The sequence below is a fragment of the Agelaius phoeniceus genome, chromosome Z (assembly GCF_051311805.1).
Source record: "Agelaius phoeniceus isolate bAgePho1 chromosome Z, bAgePho1.hap1, whole genome shotgun sequence".
NCBI classification, from domain to species: domain Eukaryota; kingdom Metazoa; phylum Chordata; class Aves; order Passeriformes; family Icteridae; genus Agelaius; species Agelaius phoeniceus.
Window position 1 is genome coordinate 51823373 of NC_135303.1, and position 16555 is coordinate 51839927.

General features: G+C 40.9%; 1 protein-coding gene across 1 annotated transcript; it reads right to left on the reverse strand.

Moving 5' to 3' along the window:
* Positions 1-9454: 9454 nt before the first annotated feature.
* HINT1 (histidine triad nucleotide binding protein 1) lies at positions 9455-13410 on the reverse strand. Its single transcript, XM_054652126.2, has 3 exons — positions 13242-13410; positions 10558-10662; positions 9455-9798 (listed from the first exon to the last, which is right to left on the reverse strand). The coding sequence occupies exons 1-3, from the start codon at positions 13350-13352 to the stop codon at positions 9634-9636; spliced, it is 381 nt and encodes a 126-aa protein (XP_054508101.1). The 5' UTR covers positions 13353-13410; the 3' UTR covers positions 9455-9633.
* Between the last annotated feature and the right edge of the window lie 3145 nt (positions 13411-16555).

The window sequence follows — 16555 nt, forward strand, 5'->3', positions numbered from 1 at the left end:
ATTATTTCCAGACATTGATTTACAATTAATTGTGGCTAACAATGAGCAGCTTAATATGGCTTTTCTCTCTGCCTCAAGACAGAAGATATTGCATAAATTCTATACAAATATATAAAGTGTCATTGCATTTAAATTTCAAAATTACAGGATTTCAGATACAACCAACTCTTCTTCCTCACATGTTTTTTATTTCAGTTCTGTAATTTTGACTGGGTTTTTTGCCTTATGACTTTCTTTCCATCACTTTATTTTTACTCTTTGTAGAAAATTATGCTGCTGCTGATGGAACCACAGAACAATTTTGGAAGAGATCTTTAGTGACTCTCTAGTCCACATTTCTGCTCAGATGAGAGACAACTTTTAAGTCAGATAACATTGCTGAGTCTTGTCAAGCTTTGAGCATCATCTCCAGTCTCCACAGTCTCTCTAAGCAATCTTCTCCCGCATTTAACCTTTCTCACCATTAGGAAATCTTTCCTAATATTCCTACTCAGAACTTCACCTGCTGCAACATCAGCCCATTGATTCTTACCCTTTCCCTCTTCACCTCCAAAAACCTGAATTCTCTACAACCATCCATTAAAAAGCTGCAGAGATATAGCCCCCTTCAAACCATTCCCTCTTCAAAACAAAACAACACAATTTCTCGGACTCTCTTAGAGAGCCTGAATATTTGAGAGTCTGAGAGTTTTGAATATTGTGCACTTCAGCAACTGTCTCAGTGGCTCACCACTGAACTCCTTCCTGTATGTCTGCATCTTTCTCATATTAATGAGCCCAAGCTGCACAAAGCACTCCAGGCAATACCTCATAAATGCTGAATTTAGAGGATTAATGAATTCCCTCAATTAAACTGTTCCTAATGCTGCACAGGGTGGGCTCAGTTTTCATGGCTGCAAAGGGAATCCTGCTGACTTTTCTTACACTTTTTGTTCACCAGACTTCTGAGATTCTGCTTTGCAAGAAAGCTTTGCAGCCAGTCAATCCCCAGTGTACCTGCTGTATGAGACTGATCCCTTCCAAATGCAGGGCTCAGAACCTTTGTTGAACTTGAAAAGGTCCCAATCAGTCTGTTCTTTCAACCTCTCATGCCTCTGAGTACCAACCCTGACATCCAGCTTATCAATCATTCCCATTCCCAATTTTATGTCACCTGTGAATGTCCTGAGGGTGTACTCCATCCCATTTTCTAGGTGACTGATGAAGACAGTAAATGTTAGCAAATCAAAACCCTGAGGAATGCCATGCCTAACCAGCTACTATTTGAACCCTTACCCTTTGAACCAGTAAGTCCAGCCAGTTTTCCACCCACCTGGAATTGTACCAATCCAGTCACATTTGTCCCCTTCAGATACAAAGAGGGTGTGTTCTGTTTTGTTCTCTCCACACTCTCACTGTTAATCACATCATTGTATGAGGCAATCAGGTTGGTCAGGCATAATCTGAACAGGTAACTCTGTGCTTGCTTTTCTTGATCACCTTTTTCTGATGGGTCTAGAAATTATTTCCAGGAAGACTGGCTCGATGATCTACTGGAGACTTCAATTAGGCTTGAAATTCCCCAAATCCATCTTATTTTTCTTCAGGCTAGCTGTGATGTGTGCCTTCTTCTAATCATAATGTAGTTCACCCTGGCATTGTAACTGTTTGAATGTCAGAGAAAGGTTTCATAGTGACATTGACCAGTATCCTTAGTAGCACTGGATGCACTTCGTTCAGTCCCATAGCCTTCTCCATAAGCCTAGTTTAAGAAGTCTTTAACTCAACTTTCTTTGCCATAGTCCAAACTTGGCCTCTGTGTACAGAGTCTTAGGAGACCTGACAGCAGAAATTATCAATAAAGAAAGAGCAAAAAATGCTACTCAGCCATTTCTATTTCCTATTGTGTCACTAGGTCTACCACCTCTTCATCAGGTCTACATGTTCCTTAGACTGCTCTTGCTGCTTAGGCAGCCCTAACAGTCCTTGCTGCCCTTCTCATCTATCACAGATTTCAGTTCCAGCTGCACTGGGCTCTTCAACAACACATGAGAAATGACCCTTCCTCTCTTCCTTCCTCCCTCCATTTCTTCCCTCCTATCCCTCCCTTCCACTGGTATAGAAGTGGTTTTTGCACTTGAGTTCAGAGTTGCTCATTCAACCATGTGGACCCCCTGACACATCCCCTCAGTCTGTGAATTTCAAAACATGCTGTTACTATGCCCAAAGGAGGCTGTTCTTGGCAATCAAAAAGCTGTCTTAGACTTCTCCACAGCTACTTCTCATGGGATCTCACCTCCAAGCTGACTCAAGAAGTCTCTTCTTTTAAAGACAAGGATGGTTATTCTGCTACATTTCTTCTTTTCTAGCAATAATACATGGATAAACTCAGGAAACCACTTTCTTAACATACTGATGAAGAAGTAGTACCACTAATCATAACCAGTCTAAGCTGAAACCTCTTACAAAGATGAATGTGCTGCTGTAAAGGTCTGGAAGAATGTCATGAATATTTTTTATTTCTCTCCAATAAAAATGACACTTCTACTTATGCAGATGGTTTCTGTAACACACATGGCCTCTCTTTCAAGTCTGAAGATAATGATAGTAAAGATGAAAGAGATGTGTAGCTCAGCCAGATCCAAAAACCTCAGACAGAACACTATCCTTGACACACAAGTGCTTTAATGTCCAAGGAACCAATTTGTTTGGTCTGGTTATCTCCAGAAAGGTCTGTGTTTACCTGTATTTTTCAAAGAGGACAAGTTTGATTACAGCGTAACTCACACACAAAGTAAGATGTTACATACTATCACCTCAGCAATATCAGGACACATGTCACAGAGTCAGAACTTTTTCTTCTTTTAATTGAAAAGCAGTCTGAAGGAAAACACTAATTATTAAAAAATGTCCACCCCTGCATCCTATGTTTAGCACTTAAAGCAGTCACATATTCTATCCCAAATGCTGTTACTATGAGATAGACAACTTGAGCTTCAAATACAGGAATATCATTCTACCCTCTTTTTGTTCCCATCTTCCTTTGCAAAACATTAGCCTGATCCTCATGTTAGTGTTCAACACATCTAGACCAGAGCGATAGTATTTTCCACATTTCTCCAAGCTAAGCTTCACTGAATATAAATAAGCATTCTAACTACTGGATACAGTCCAATGGATCTTGTTTGGCCATGAAGCTGAAATTCCATTCTGTTTGTGCAGAAATAACAGAGGAAGGCCCTAGGCTAGCTTATGACTTAAAGATAAGTGGAGTCTCCAGGGAAACCAAGATGAAATCAACAAGGTGCCTCAGAGCGGAAAGTGAACTGTACCATGACTCTCACTTCACATCTTCTGATTCAAAACTTGAATGTTGTCATGTCACAGCTGGAAAAGCAAATGCATGTTTTTTCTCTACTGTGAATAAAAACAGAAGTAATTTTGTGGATGCTGCCGTGCTGCTAAATGACAGAAAACCCCACAATATTAAGAATCAAATGAGGTTTTTCTAACTACAAAAAAGGCAGTAATGAGCTGATTAATTCCATCAAGCATAAACCAAACAGTTCTAAATAAACTAAACTAAGACCCAAACACAACTTACAGGATATTGCTTTAGGACTAAAAATTAAATCAAGTTAAATCCTTTTCCAGAAAATATAATGAAGATAAAATAAAGAATATTATTAGCAGTATGACTTGCAACTTAATGACTGAATGCATTCCAAGTATTGTGATGTTAGGTTTGTCCATAGCTCACTGGAACCTCAGGTCTGTGCAAGAGATCATAAACGTTATGGACAGGTGGATAAGTTTTGATGCAAATCAAGGCACTGAGCTTCCCTTGGCTTGCCAAAAAAGTTATCTGACAGGGGGACACCCTACCTAGCATGGAGCTATACCATGAAAGAGCAACCATGCTCAGGAGCTTCACTTCCAGATTCCTACACCTGAGCCCTTAGCAAAGTACCCAGAGAGAAAAAACAGAAATATACTATGCCATGCAATAAAATAAAGAGGATTTTTCCTATAACCTCTCCTTCTCCTTTTCCCCACAGATATTTTCTTTCTGAAATTGTGCTTCTGGAATTGCTATTCTGTACATGCCACACATCTAAACTATGGTTAAATCTTACTCTAAGAATAAAACAGAAGCATAGGGATATAAAGCAGTATCTCCACTCTGCAAGGATAAATGACCTTGTAAGAGACTAAAGCCTGTGGGTCCAACTCAGAAAGTGCTAGCTGACATTGTCTAAAATACTGATCATACTTCCTTACATAAAACAGCACTTAAAGACTGGCACTCTCTGAGAAGAAAAATAAAGTACCTGAAGCAGATGCGTATTTCATGAATGAACTGACAGACCTGTTCCTATTTTGCAAGAGGATACAACTCTGCGGGTGTTTAGAGCTTTCTACAAAATACAAGCCACAAAGCAAGGCAGTATGCTCTCCTTCTCATCTATGACCCAAAAGGATGGGAATTTTCCACATATAGTGTAGATCTTTCAAATATCAGTATGATGTTTCATTAAGTTTCTAGAAAATTTATTATCTTCTCTACAATAACAGAATTTTTACACTGACAAAATTCAATAGGCATACTTCTCTTCAACATCTTCATAAATGTCTTGGACAGAGGACTCAAAGGAATATTAAGTTAGCCAACAACACTAAATTGGGAGGAGCTGTCAAGTCCCTCAAGTACAGAGAGGGAGGTTCTGCAGAGACTTTGACAAATCAGAGGGCTGGGCAATCAGCAACCCCAACCCTATGAAGTTTTACCAGGGCAAGTTCCACATTCTGTCCCTGGGATGGGCCAACCCTGGGTGTATGGACAAACCTCGGAACAAGAGGCTGGAGTGCAGTGCTGCACAAAGGGTCCTGGGGGTCCTGGTCGAGGGTGAGTTGAACACAAGTCAGCAGTGCCCTGGCAGCCTGGAGGGCCAACTGTGTCCTGGGGCGCATCAGGCCCAGCATCAGCAGCCAGGCAAGAGAGGGGATTGTGCCAGTCTGCTCTGCTCTGGCAAGGCCTCACCTTGAGTGCTGGGGGCAGTTATAAGTGCCACGATATGAAGAAGACATGAAGCTGCTGGAGAGCATCCAAAGCAGGGCCACAAGGATGGTGAAGGGTCTGGAGAGGAAGCGGTATGAGGAGCAGCTGAGGTAACTTGGTCTGTTCAGCCTGGAGGAGAGGGAATAAGGGGAGACCTCACTGGGGTCTTCAACATCCACACAGGGCAAAACAGAGGGGCAGGGACCAATCTCTTCACTCTTATGACCAGTGACTGGTCCTGAGGATATGGCATGAAGCTGAGCCAGAGAAGATTTAGGTTGGATATCAGGAAAAGATCTTTCACCAAGTGGGTGGCTTGGAACTGGTAAAGTAGTCACAGCACCAAGCCTGTCTAGTTCAAGAAGCCTTTTGACAATGTTCTCAGGCACAGGGGGTGATTCTTGGGGTGTCCTGCACAGCACGACGAGTCCATGATCCTGATGGGTCCTTTCAAACTCAGGATATTCTATGATTCTGCTCTATGAAAATCTGACAGAAGTACATATATCATGGCAACAAAATGAAAATACCTGATTGTTTCGGAGTACAATTATTCTCAACTGTCTTCTCTGATACTGAAGTCTGTTGTAAGAGACTGACCAGTCCTTGATCTTCAAACAAACCAACACTACAAATCCTTCACAAAAAAGGAGTCAGCAACTACAGCTCCAGCCTCAGTTTTTGTCCCTTTATCCTTCACATCCTAAGAGCATTCTCTCCAGTGAGACTGTGTTTTGAGCAAGTTTAGCAAGACTAAATTAACCATGTTCACATCTACTCTGTAACATGTCAGAATCACAGAATCAAGATTGGAAATGACCTCCAAGACCATCATGTACAACAATCTTCATAGGTGTTGCTGGGTTTCCAACATACAGAACCACCCGCACTGGCCAATACTTACGGTTTTTATCCCTTGCACGCAGAATTGCCGGTTCTTTTTCACTTTTACCACAAATAGAGAAGAGGTGGTCTCTTTCTTCTGGAATCTCTACATATTTTTTCTCTCAAGATCTTCTGTTTCTCAGGACAATTTGCAGTCTTGAAGCTTCCCAATCAAAAGGAGTATTTCTCAACTTTCCTATCACCAAAGAATCATGGTCCTAACCCAGTTACTAAAGCAGTGACTTCTCCTTAAATCATCACTCCCTCTTCAACTTCTACCTAAAAGACTGGATTTTAGTTCAGACTTCACCTTAAATTATCACTCCCTCTTCAACTTCTACATAAAAGACTGAATTTTAGTTCAGACTCAAGTTTTTTCTCCCACCTGTCAGCCCTGTAATTACCTAAATGTTGTGTCTAACCACATCACAGTGCAATGAAAAACCACATTTCCTCTTCAAATCCCTGATGACAGACAGGTATAGGGCACATACCTAATGGGCAAAACTGACAAACAGCTCTGCACAACATCATTAGCCTAGATTTTGATTTTCCCCCAGTTCTTTCAAGCTCAGCTGTGAACTAGCTGGAGTACCCATAGTTTCTCAAAAAGAAAGAAATTATTAACTGGAAGTCACGATAAAACAAGATAAAATTTCGCCAGTTTACCAGACATTTCCTATCTGTTAAGAAGTAAAAAGAATTGTTGCAATGCTGGTTTTCCCCCCTATAACTGGAGCAGAAAATAAATCAAGACAGAACTTTGTATTTAAATCCAGAGCAAACATAAACACAATCAACTAAAATATCAACACACTGCTCCTGAGAGAAATGCCACAAAAATTGAGTGTGGTCCACAAAAATGAGTTCTAACACACAAGAAAACAGCAAACAGAAAGGTAAAAATAAGACAAATGTAGCCTCAGTCAGGATGACTTTCCAAACCTGCAATTGTTACTGTCACGGGATTTTCAAGAACTCCGTGGGTCCATGTGGACAGCTTGGCACAACAAAACTGGACAGTTCAATACTCAAAGGAAGTGTTACTTCAATACCTAGGAAGTGTTACTTCAAACTCAGTATCTGACATTTTAAAAACTGACATAAATTTCACACATGCAGTGTAGCTCTCAGATAGTCAGGTGGTCTCTGATTAACAGTGATGTAACAGATTATCTGGAAGATTAGACATAAATTCCACCAGAAACCACTACAGCTTACAGTAATAATGCAGTCTTCCTGAAATGACAAGCCACATTAAAACTCCCTGTTGCTTCCAAACACATTCTCTACTGCATTCCTATCTCTGATAAACCGGAACAACCTCCTGATACATCAGGGAGTTTACAGAGATTAATGTTAGATGTTGCCTAGCTCAATCATTCCATTAAGTGGACACAGATTATACATCAGCCTGTACTTAAGTCAGGTAAATTGTTTCTACCTTCAGCCTATAAAGAAGATTATATACAGGTGAAATCCTTGGATTGCTCACAGGCTTTTGTCATTCAACAACATTTGACTACTTGAGAGATCAAGGTCTTCCACTGGGTGTTTCAGATCTATCACTAATGTAGAGTAAAAGGACATGTAGTTTAATTACTTTCTTATGCCCATTGCCCTGGTTTTTCCTAAGATGAAGTTTGCTGTCTCCCTGTGATGCAGTTAACACATCTCTTGTTAAGAGCCCTCAGAAATCACAGACTAGCGGTACTAGAGTCATCACCTTGCCACAAAAGTAAAAGCAATGCAAGCAGAAGAAAACTGATGACAAGGAGGTTGGTCTTGGACTGTGGAAAGAGGAAAGTGATTTTGAGGCAGAAGGTTTCAGCTAATGCCCAGTTTTCCCACTTCCTACATGCACAAATTAGGGAAGAGTTTTCCTTTGATTTTATTTTTCCCACATGAGTACACCATGGTCTGACCTCAGAATCATTTGAGCATCAATCCAGAAGGTACTCATCTGAAACCTAAGCACAATTAAATTGGTTAGCAAGCTGGCCTCATGGCTATCTTTGCAAGATTCGTGGTTCTGCCCTCACTTCAAAGTCTTTTTACCTTCCCAAAGCACATATCTGCATAGATCTGCAAACATATCTCCCAAGATTCCAAGTAAAGCAACAGAAGTTTTACAAAGTTACTTTCATACAGCGTTCCACTGTGAAAACTTCACCAGTACGCTTCAAATCACATATGCCAGGGTTGGTAAAAAGGACACATACAACAGAAATTAGGGAAGTCAAAGCAGTACACATATGTCACATGCCCTTTCCCATATGTGGATGCCAACAGTTCATCTCACCATCCTTAAGGGCCTTCCATGAACTCATTCTGATAGCCAGTTTGCCAGCCACAAACCTTTACTGCACCCCCACTGTGACTGCTTGTGATACTTCATTCTTGTGATATGCATTCAGTTTCTACTCAGGGATGCTGTACCTCTGGGGTTTGGGTGGTTTTCTTCTTTACTTCTATGCAAGTTAAACAAGAGAAGAGCCTTTATGCTACCACTACAGAACCATGTGTTTATTCCTAACTCAACTATAGACCAACCTTCTTCAGAAGCACCAGCTGATTTTCCTGTTTAAGTCACATCTTAGGGTAAAACTCTGAAAGCTCAGAACATTCTGAAGTACTTACAGAGTATTTTCTGGTTGAATGAACTCAAATGGCTTTACCAAACTTTCAAGTTATATCTGAAAAGAAAATAAAATTCACTGCTTTTACCTGTACAGTCTTTACATACAGTCCCACATTTCTTTAACACTTTAGATGCTCACAAGCAACCAGCTTTTATCAAGGCATCTGAGGCTTATAGGTTATCTTGGTCATAAAAACTAGTCAGTTGTGACTTAATTTTATTAGAAAGAACAGGTGCTCTATTTTTACACTGGCAGACACATCTGTACTCCTAACTTCAAGAAAATTTGTCTTGGAGATCTGATGACCATGTTGCATGAACAACTGTATGCAGCAACAGAGAAAGTACTATTAACGGAAAGGTTTGCTCACTAAAATCTGGAATCTAAAAGATACACATATACATTTTATATCATGCTGCTTACATGCCAAGAAATGCCTTGAACATCTTATAACAGTTCAGTATTTTAATTTCAAGTCCTCAATTTGATCAAAATCACCCATGCACTACAGAACTATAGCAGCTGCCATTAAGACTATCATTTTACCCATTCTCAGTGGAAAAATGGAGCCTTAGAATGTCTGCTCCCAACATACTGTACTGACGCAGCCCTTGAACAGCATGTTTGGAATTTCACTTTTTAGAAGTTTCAGCAGCAGCCTACATTGGCTTTACAAATATTTACATACCACATTCTAAAAGCTTAGATTTCTTCCCAGAGGACATGAAAGTCTGATAAATGTTTGCACCTTTAGATTTTGAATGCCTTGGCAAATCAGTACCTACAGAAGACTTGTTAGCAGACTGAAACATGTTTTGTGCTTTAAACTTCAGAGAACATAATTTCAACTTCAGATGTGTTTCCATCAGTAAGGCACACCAGACAGAGATGATTCCCACATGCTTAATCTTTATTGTGCGAATGTTATTCAGAGCATTTATTACCCTGTGTAGACACACATTAAAAAAAAAAACAATACACTAACAGTGGCCAGATTGATGGACGACATATTAAATCTATTTGGTGGTAACTTGTATGCATGCAGTTAACTCCTGTGGTGTACAAATCTTAGCCAGGAGGCCAGCCCAACTGGCGACCACCCAGAACATGGAGATGTACGTGATAGACAGACTGCCCACCCTCAGGCCCTTCATTCACAACCATCCGGAATCCATTGGTCAGGCCCAGGTTAGCAGCACACTTCTTGCCAACAATCATTAAATGCCCGAGAAGCTGGAGGAGAAAGAAAAAAAAAAAAGAAAGAAACAACCAACAGAAAACACACAAAAAAGGGGAAAGGGCAGGAAGGGAAGGAATGAGAGCAGAGAACCAATAAGCCACTAAGTTAATTCTCAGAAATTCAGCCACTGCTCTTCAAATTGTTGCCTGCCTGCAACTGACTTTCCAAGAAAACTATGAAGACTGCCTATACATAATATAGGGGGAAAATAGAACTTTTGATCTTTCTCAAGCCAGGCAGTTACAGACAACAAAAGTGTCATAGAAGCTACATTTACTTCACGGTTAAAGCCCCCACTACTTCTTCTGAACACATATATAATTCTGGTGGAAAAGAAACTTTATCTTACCATGTAAAGCTTACAAAATCTTTGACCTTGATGTTTTTAATTACAAATGAAATATTCAGCACCTCTCAGCTAACCTTCCTTTTGACCTGCTAAAAACCCCCAAGCCTATATTAGAGTAAGTACTGTTGCATGCAAACAATGAAAACAGACATCAGGATTGTTAAATAACAAATACCAATTCATTTTGCATGGACAATACATGCACAGATATATTTTGCTTTCTCTGGCTAATTTTACTGAAAAACCTTAACTCCATTATCTTTTAAGCTAGAGGACAAGCATTAGACTATCAGAAAACTACTTTGCCTCTTTGAAATGTCAAGAGGAAAAAGGGGAGAGCCTAGTACATTATGGAGTAATGAGAAGCACAGTTTGCTGTACAGAAAACCTTTAGAGTACTTACAGATTCATCAGAATCTTCTGCTTCAGACAATCTGACAATTGGCTTCTTAGGAATCACTAAGAAATGTGTTGGAGCTTGGGGTGAAATATCATGGAACGCAAGGCACTGGAGGAACAGAAAGCAGATAAAATACAGTTTGTTTTGGAGAAAGGTAAGAGTTTCAGTAAATCAATATGCCCCACTAAATACATACTTCAGCCAGATATGCCATACCAGATATCTCAAAACATAAGCAGTGATGTTAAATTTTCTTGAGTGATATATTATTCTACATCCTTTAATTTCTAAATACAAAACACTACTTACCAAGACCCATTGAAAAAAAATCACTGCTTTGTAAAGTACTGTTTAAAAGCTACAGCCTTCTCAGTAAAGCAATATGCAATCAGGTTCAAGATTTTTTACTGCAACACATGCATAACAACTAGTAGAGCTGTTGGCATGCATGCCTATAAAAAGTACATTAATGCTTTTTTAAATTTTATTTTATTTTTTATTTTATTTTATAATAAAATAAATGGCAAAGAGTTGCTTATCAACTTCCAGTTATTCCTGAATATTTCCTTGGTCAAAGACAACAAGGCAATTCCAAAGATCCTGAAGTTATGTGATTGAGACCATATTAGACTTCTGTTCTCAACAGCACCAAGTATTTCAGAGTAATGCATTAAAACCAGCTTTGCTTCAGACATGCTTAAATCAAAAGAAAGGCATCACTTTAGAAATACAAACATCTGTCTGTAACGACTAGCTGAACCTTGACTAAATACCAAAACTACAATCAATCATACACAGCATGAATCACCTAAATATCAAATTAGGAACTGCCAGTAGGCAAGAGAAAATTAAACTGTGTCTCCTTGTACAAATGGCCAACCATAGAACTGGGACTTCCAACTGGAACCTCGACAAATGTGCAGATGCACAGGAGGTACTCTGCCAGCATTAGTGCAGGATATCTCTGACTTTCCCATCACGTTCAACAGCGTAACACCTGGTAGCAACTGGTTATGTCACAGACAGTGGATACATAAAAATACATACCTACATTCTTCAAAATGCTTATTTCCTAGATACTTTTCTTTGTGAATCAATAAAGTTAATTTTCTGTGCAAATATACTTCTTTTTTATTCTGAAAAGAAATGTGCCTTTAATCGAGAGTAAAGTTGGTGAAAAGCCGAACTCAACTTGCATCAATCTTTTATGCAACTTATCTTCTACATCAAATCTATCTGGTTTTAAGGTATGATTAAGAAGATAACATCCAGTTTGAATTTCTGATAAACTACTCATTTCTTCCAAACAGGGAAGGGCAGTAAGTATATAAGTGATGAATAAAACTGTTTGCACCAAATTAAATAAATCATACTTAGAGCTGACCATTTTGTAATCAGCTTTTCTATTATATGTAGTCACATAGAAGCAGAATGCAAATGGCCAAACTGCCTCAAAGAATTTAAAGAGCAAAAGATTGGAAGTAAATAGTTTTCTATGATACAGAAAGCCAAAGTAGCATTAAGGAAAAAACACAATCACAGAAATTCATGAGTGCATGGGAAACCAAATTTCATTTCGGGAAGTTTAGATTCAACTGGAAAAACAGTGATAAGGCATAATTCCACAGAGACTTTGTACTTTTCAGTGGTTCCCTTTCTCTGAAGGTCAATTATTAATTACTTTCCTTACCTTTCTCCTTTTAACACTTCCAGCCACCTCTAAAAAGACCTCCATAAAGCCAACAAAACTAATTCAAGATCATCCACCAGTCAACTGAAATCTAGAAGTTCTACATTTCTGTGCACTTTGAAGTAAAAACCAAGTGGTGCACTGCAGGTAATGACACTTCCAGAAAATACTCCACACAAATGGCTGTCAAAGCAGTTTATACTCAGCGAAGTCAATGGCCTGATTCCTAATCAAGCACTGCGCAGCTTACTCTGCTGCAACCACCGCAGCTGATGAAAAAACTCACAGGTTTGACCCGGCTAGGGAAAGAACACACACCTTCACATAAACACAGAGCAGTAACATAAGCACGATTTTCAGAAAGCAGTGAACATTTCTAATATTCTTCAGAGCATAAGGCAACTGCAACAATTCTGCCATCTATTAAGAAAACTCTGTTTTAAGCTATGCATGATTTTTAAGCACATAAATCTGACAAACTGCATCCTTAGCGAGTCTCTACTGAACACTGAGAATAATCCCTATATTTCAAAAGCAAAAGCCCCTCTTAATGGGGCTCCAGTATTTCAATCTGAAGGGCGGGGAAAACAAAGATCAGGAGATCTTACACTAAATACCAGTTGGATTCTGGGAATAACCGCTGCAATTCTTCTTAAGCTAATTATCTAATTTCGACCCTAACGTGCTGCGATGCACCAGCAATCCCTCTCGGAGGTTCTCTGCCAAAGCCCAGCAGGCAGAGCTGCATAACCTCTGTGAGGCTATTGAGAGGCACATCGGGACCTGCAAAAGCAGCCAGCTGGGGTGCTCTGCCCCGAACCCGCAAGGGTAAAGGTTTCACCACTACCCTCCCACACCAGCTGCGAGAACCCTCGACCCTTGGCAAGGAGCCCAATGCAGCTCCGGGGAGGGCGCAGGGAAGGGCGGGGACGCACCGCCTGCCCCACCGCTTTTCCGAGCGCCTCCACGGCGCTCCCGGCCCCTGCACAGCGCGCACCTGCTCGTCCTCGTAGATTATGTTGGCGGGGATCTCCTTGCGGATGATCTTCCCGAAGATGGTGTCCCCGCCGGGACGGGCCGCCTGCGCCTTGCTGATCTCGTCAGCCATGGCGGCGGCTCCCGCGCGGCTCCCGCCGGCCTTCAGCCCCGCCTTCCCCCACGGCCACGCCCCCTCGGCACTCATTGGGCCAACGCCGGCCCCTGGCGGTGTCCGCCCGTCTGATTGGCGGTTTCGCCTGTCATTGTCCCGCTGGTCCCCGCCCACCGCTCTGCCGCGCCCTCGCTGACCCGGGAATCGCGGAGGGATCCGGGGGAAAGAGCTATTGCATGCTCCGCGCAGGGATCACCGCTGGGAAGTGAAAGGCGACTCTACAAAAGTAGTGCAGTCCCGGGAGAGGCTGTTCTGCTCTGGGCAGAAGTATTATTTATCTAATCCAACCAAACATCTGTGTGATTTCTTGGGACAAACTCCTGAAGACTGCACCAGGCTGGGCTGGGTTAGCTTTTCCACCAAAGTTTGCAGGTGTTTGGTGCTCCTGGAATCAGGGTCCTGCAGAAGGGCAGTTTCATGTGCCAGCCCTTCGGTACATAAGTAATTTCGTAACTATGAAACAAACTAATCAGTATAGCCAAGCAGTAATTCAGAGAGTAACACAAAGTTACACAGCTGTACATCTAGTTGTAAATGGTTTTTGTATATATATCTATAGCACCAGTCATTAAATGGGAGAAATGAAAAAGCAGGGGGGAAAAAGCCAACACAAACCTTAAAGAGTATCAACAAAGCTTAATTTTCAAGGCCAAGTAAGAGGTCCTGCACCAGAGTCAGGGCCACCCCTGCTATCAGCAGAGGCTGGGAGATTGAGAGCAGCCCTGTGAGAAGGACTTGGGGGTGCTGGTGGCTGAGAGGCTGGACATGACCCAGCCATGGGCACTCCCAGCCCAGAGAGCCAAACGTGTCCTGGGCTGCATCCAGAGCAGCGTGGGCAGCAGGGGAGGGAGGGGATTCTGCCCCTCTGCTCTGCTCTGGTGAGAGCCCACCTGGAACCCTGCATCCAGCTCTGGGGTCCCAGCACAGGGAGGCCATGGAACCGTTGGAAAGAGCCCAGAAGAGGCCACAAAAATAATCAGAGTGACAGAGCACCTTTTCTATGAGGACAGGCTGAGAGAATTTGAATTGTTCACCCTTGAAAAGAAAAGACTTCAGAGTGACCTAACTGCATCTTTGCAGTACCTGAAAGCAGCCTACAATAAAGATGGAGGGAGATTTTTTACAAGGGCGTGCAGTGACAGGACAAGGAGGAATGGCTTTAAACTCCAATACTGGAGGTTTAAATTGGATGTGAGGAAGAAATTCTTTACTGTGAGCATGGTGAGGCACTGGAACAGGCTGCCCAGAGAAGCTGTGGGTGCCCAATCCCTGGAAGTGTTCAAGGCCAGGCTGGATGGAGCTCTGAGCGACCCAGTCTAGTGAAAGGTGTCCCTGCCCATCGCAGAGGCATTGGAACTAGATGACCTTTAATGTCCTTTCCAACCCAGACAATTCTAGATTCTATGATTTTCTAAACTTCACCAAAAAAAAATAGATTGATTTCTCTGAAGATTTGTCTAGGTGCATATTAACAGAGATATTTATATATATTTGTCGCTAGACAAAAGTGTTACAGGAAAGCATTTTGGAGGGAGGCAGAGAATAAATATTGCTAAGTGGCTTAAACCTAATATGGTTCTGCAGCTGATTACATGAACATGTTACGAAAAGAGCAGAATTTGTCATATATTTCTGGTAGTAACTCTGAAATAATTTATCATTAAATACCCTGAAAAAAAAACCTCTGAAAAAGTACATTAAACAATGAAATTTTATTCTCTTCCCTAGATGATGTTCTGGGATTAAGGTATTTTGACATGTATGTGTCCTACAGATGGTATTGGAGCTTTATGACAATTAAAAGAAGTGCTTCAGGGATAAACTTCTTTGAATTACATTGTTGTCCAACCAAGGTTATTCAGCAAATATATGAACAATTCGTGTGAACACTGCTGTGGATTTAATTAGAAAGTATATTTCTATGTTAAAAGAAGACATAAAGAGACAAGTTTTAGAAGTTTCTCCAAAAAAAGCAAAATCTTTTTTTTTCATATAGTTGACTTCAGCATATATTTTTGTCTCACCATGAAAATAGCAAATTTTATTATTTTGAATAAAATAATGAATGAATTAGACCCTCGTTTCAAAGATCTAATTAATTCACATCTGCAATAATTATTCTTGGAAATAAATTATGAATAAACATCACTTCTGCTAACATCAAGTTTCTTTCTGAGTTACATAGTTAAAAAAAAGTATTTAATAGATGCTTACAAGTAAGTATTAATAATAAAAATATTAAAATTATTGAGTAATAGTTTAGTGTTCCCATATTTTAATTGGCTTACAATGTACCTGCTGTTAAATGATTAAATAGACTGTGTATTGCTGCTAGAGGTCTAGTGAGTAGTAAAGATGATTGCACAAAAAATCCTTATGCTGCTTTTAGCTAATGCTGAATGATATGTTAGTGAACTATAAGCTTGTTTGTTTTTCACGAGAATGGTAATTCAGTTTTATAGATGTACCCAGCGTGGCCATGATGTGGCCAGGCCCAGGCTGGGTTGGTCAGGGTGTGAGTAAGACAAGCCAGGGCTGTGAGGAGCTTAATGTGAGCAGCTGAGAAAGTGACCTGCCTAGAGAGGGGAAATGACTGAACAAAAGTATATGCCTGTTGAATAATACCAGCGGAAAAAAAGCCTGCCAGCTTAGCAGCAGTGATCCTGAGAACCAAAAGTTTCCTTGAAAAGTGCAACTGGCCTCTTCTAAGTACAGCTGGATACCTAGAAACTGGAGACATCCTGAGATACTACTGATAAGCACAGAAACAAGGAATTGTAATCACAACTTTTCTTCTGAAATGGTGAAAAAATAGACTGGAAAAGAAGATAAGGAAGGATTCCGAACTGCTGTTGGTTGTTCTAACTGCAAGAGAAAGGGAAGTCTGGCAAAATAAAAACTGAATTAAAGAAACAGCAAACATCATCATTTATTGGCCATTCTAGGTGTCACACAGAAAATGATGGCTGTCCAGTTACCCATTTAAAACAATTATAATTTTCTTCAGAAGAAGAAGTATAACACACTGGCTTTTGTGCCATCCTGGGCAATGATGTGCAGCCCCTGGCAGGGGGTGCTGGGCAGGGAGCAGCCTCTCATCCCCACTGTGGCTCCCCTTGGAGGGCAGGAGTCCCTGGGCCATTGACCACTCCAGTGGAATG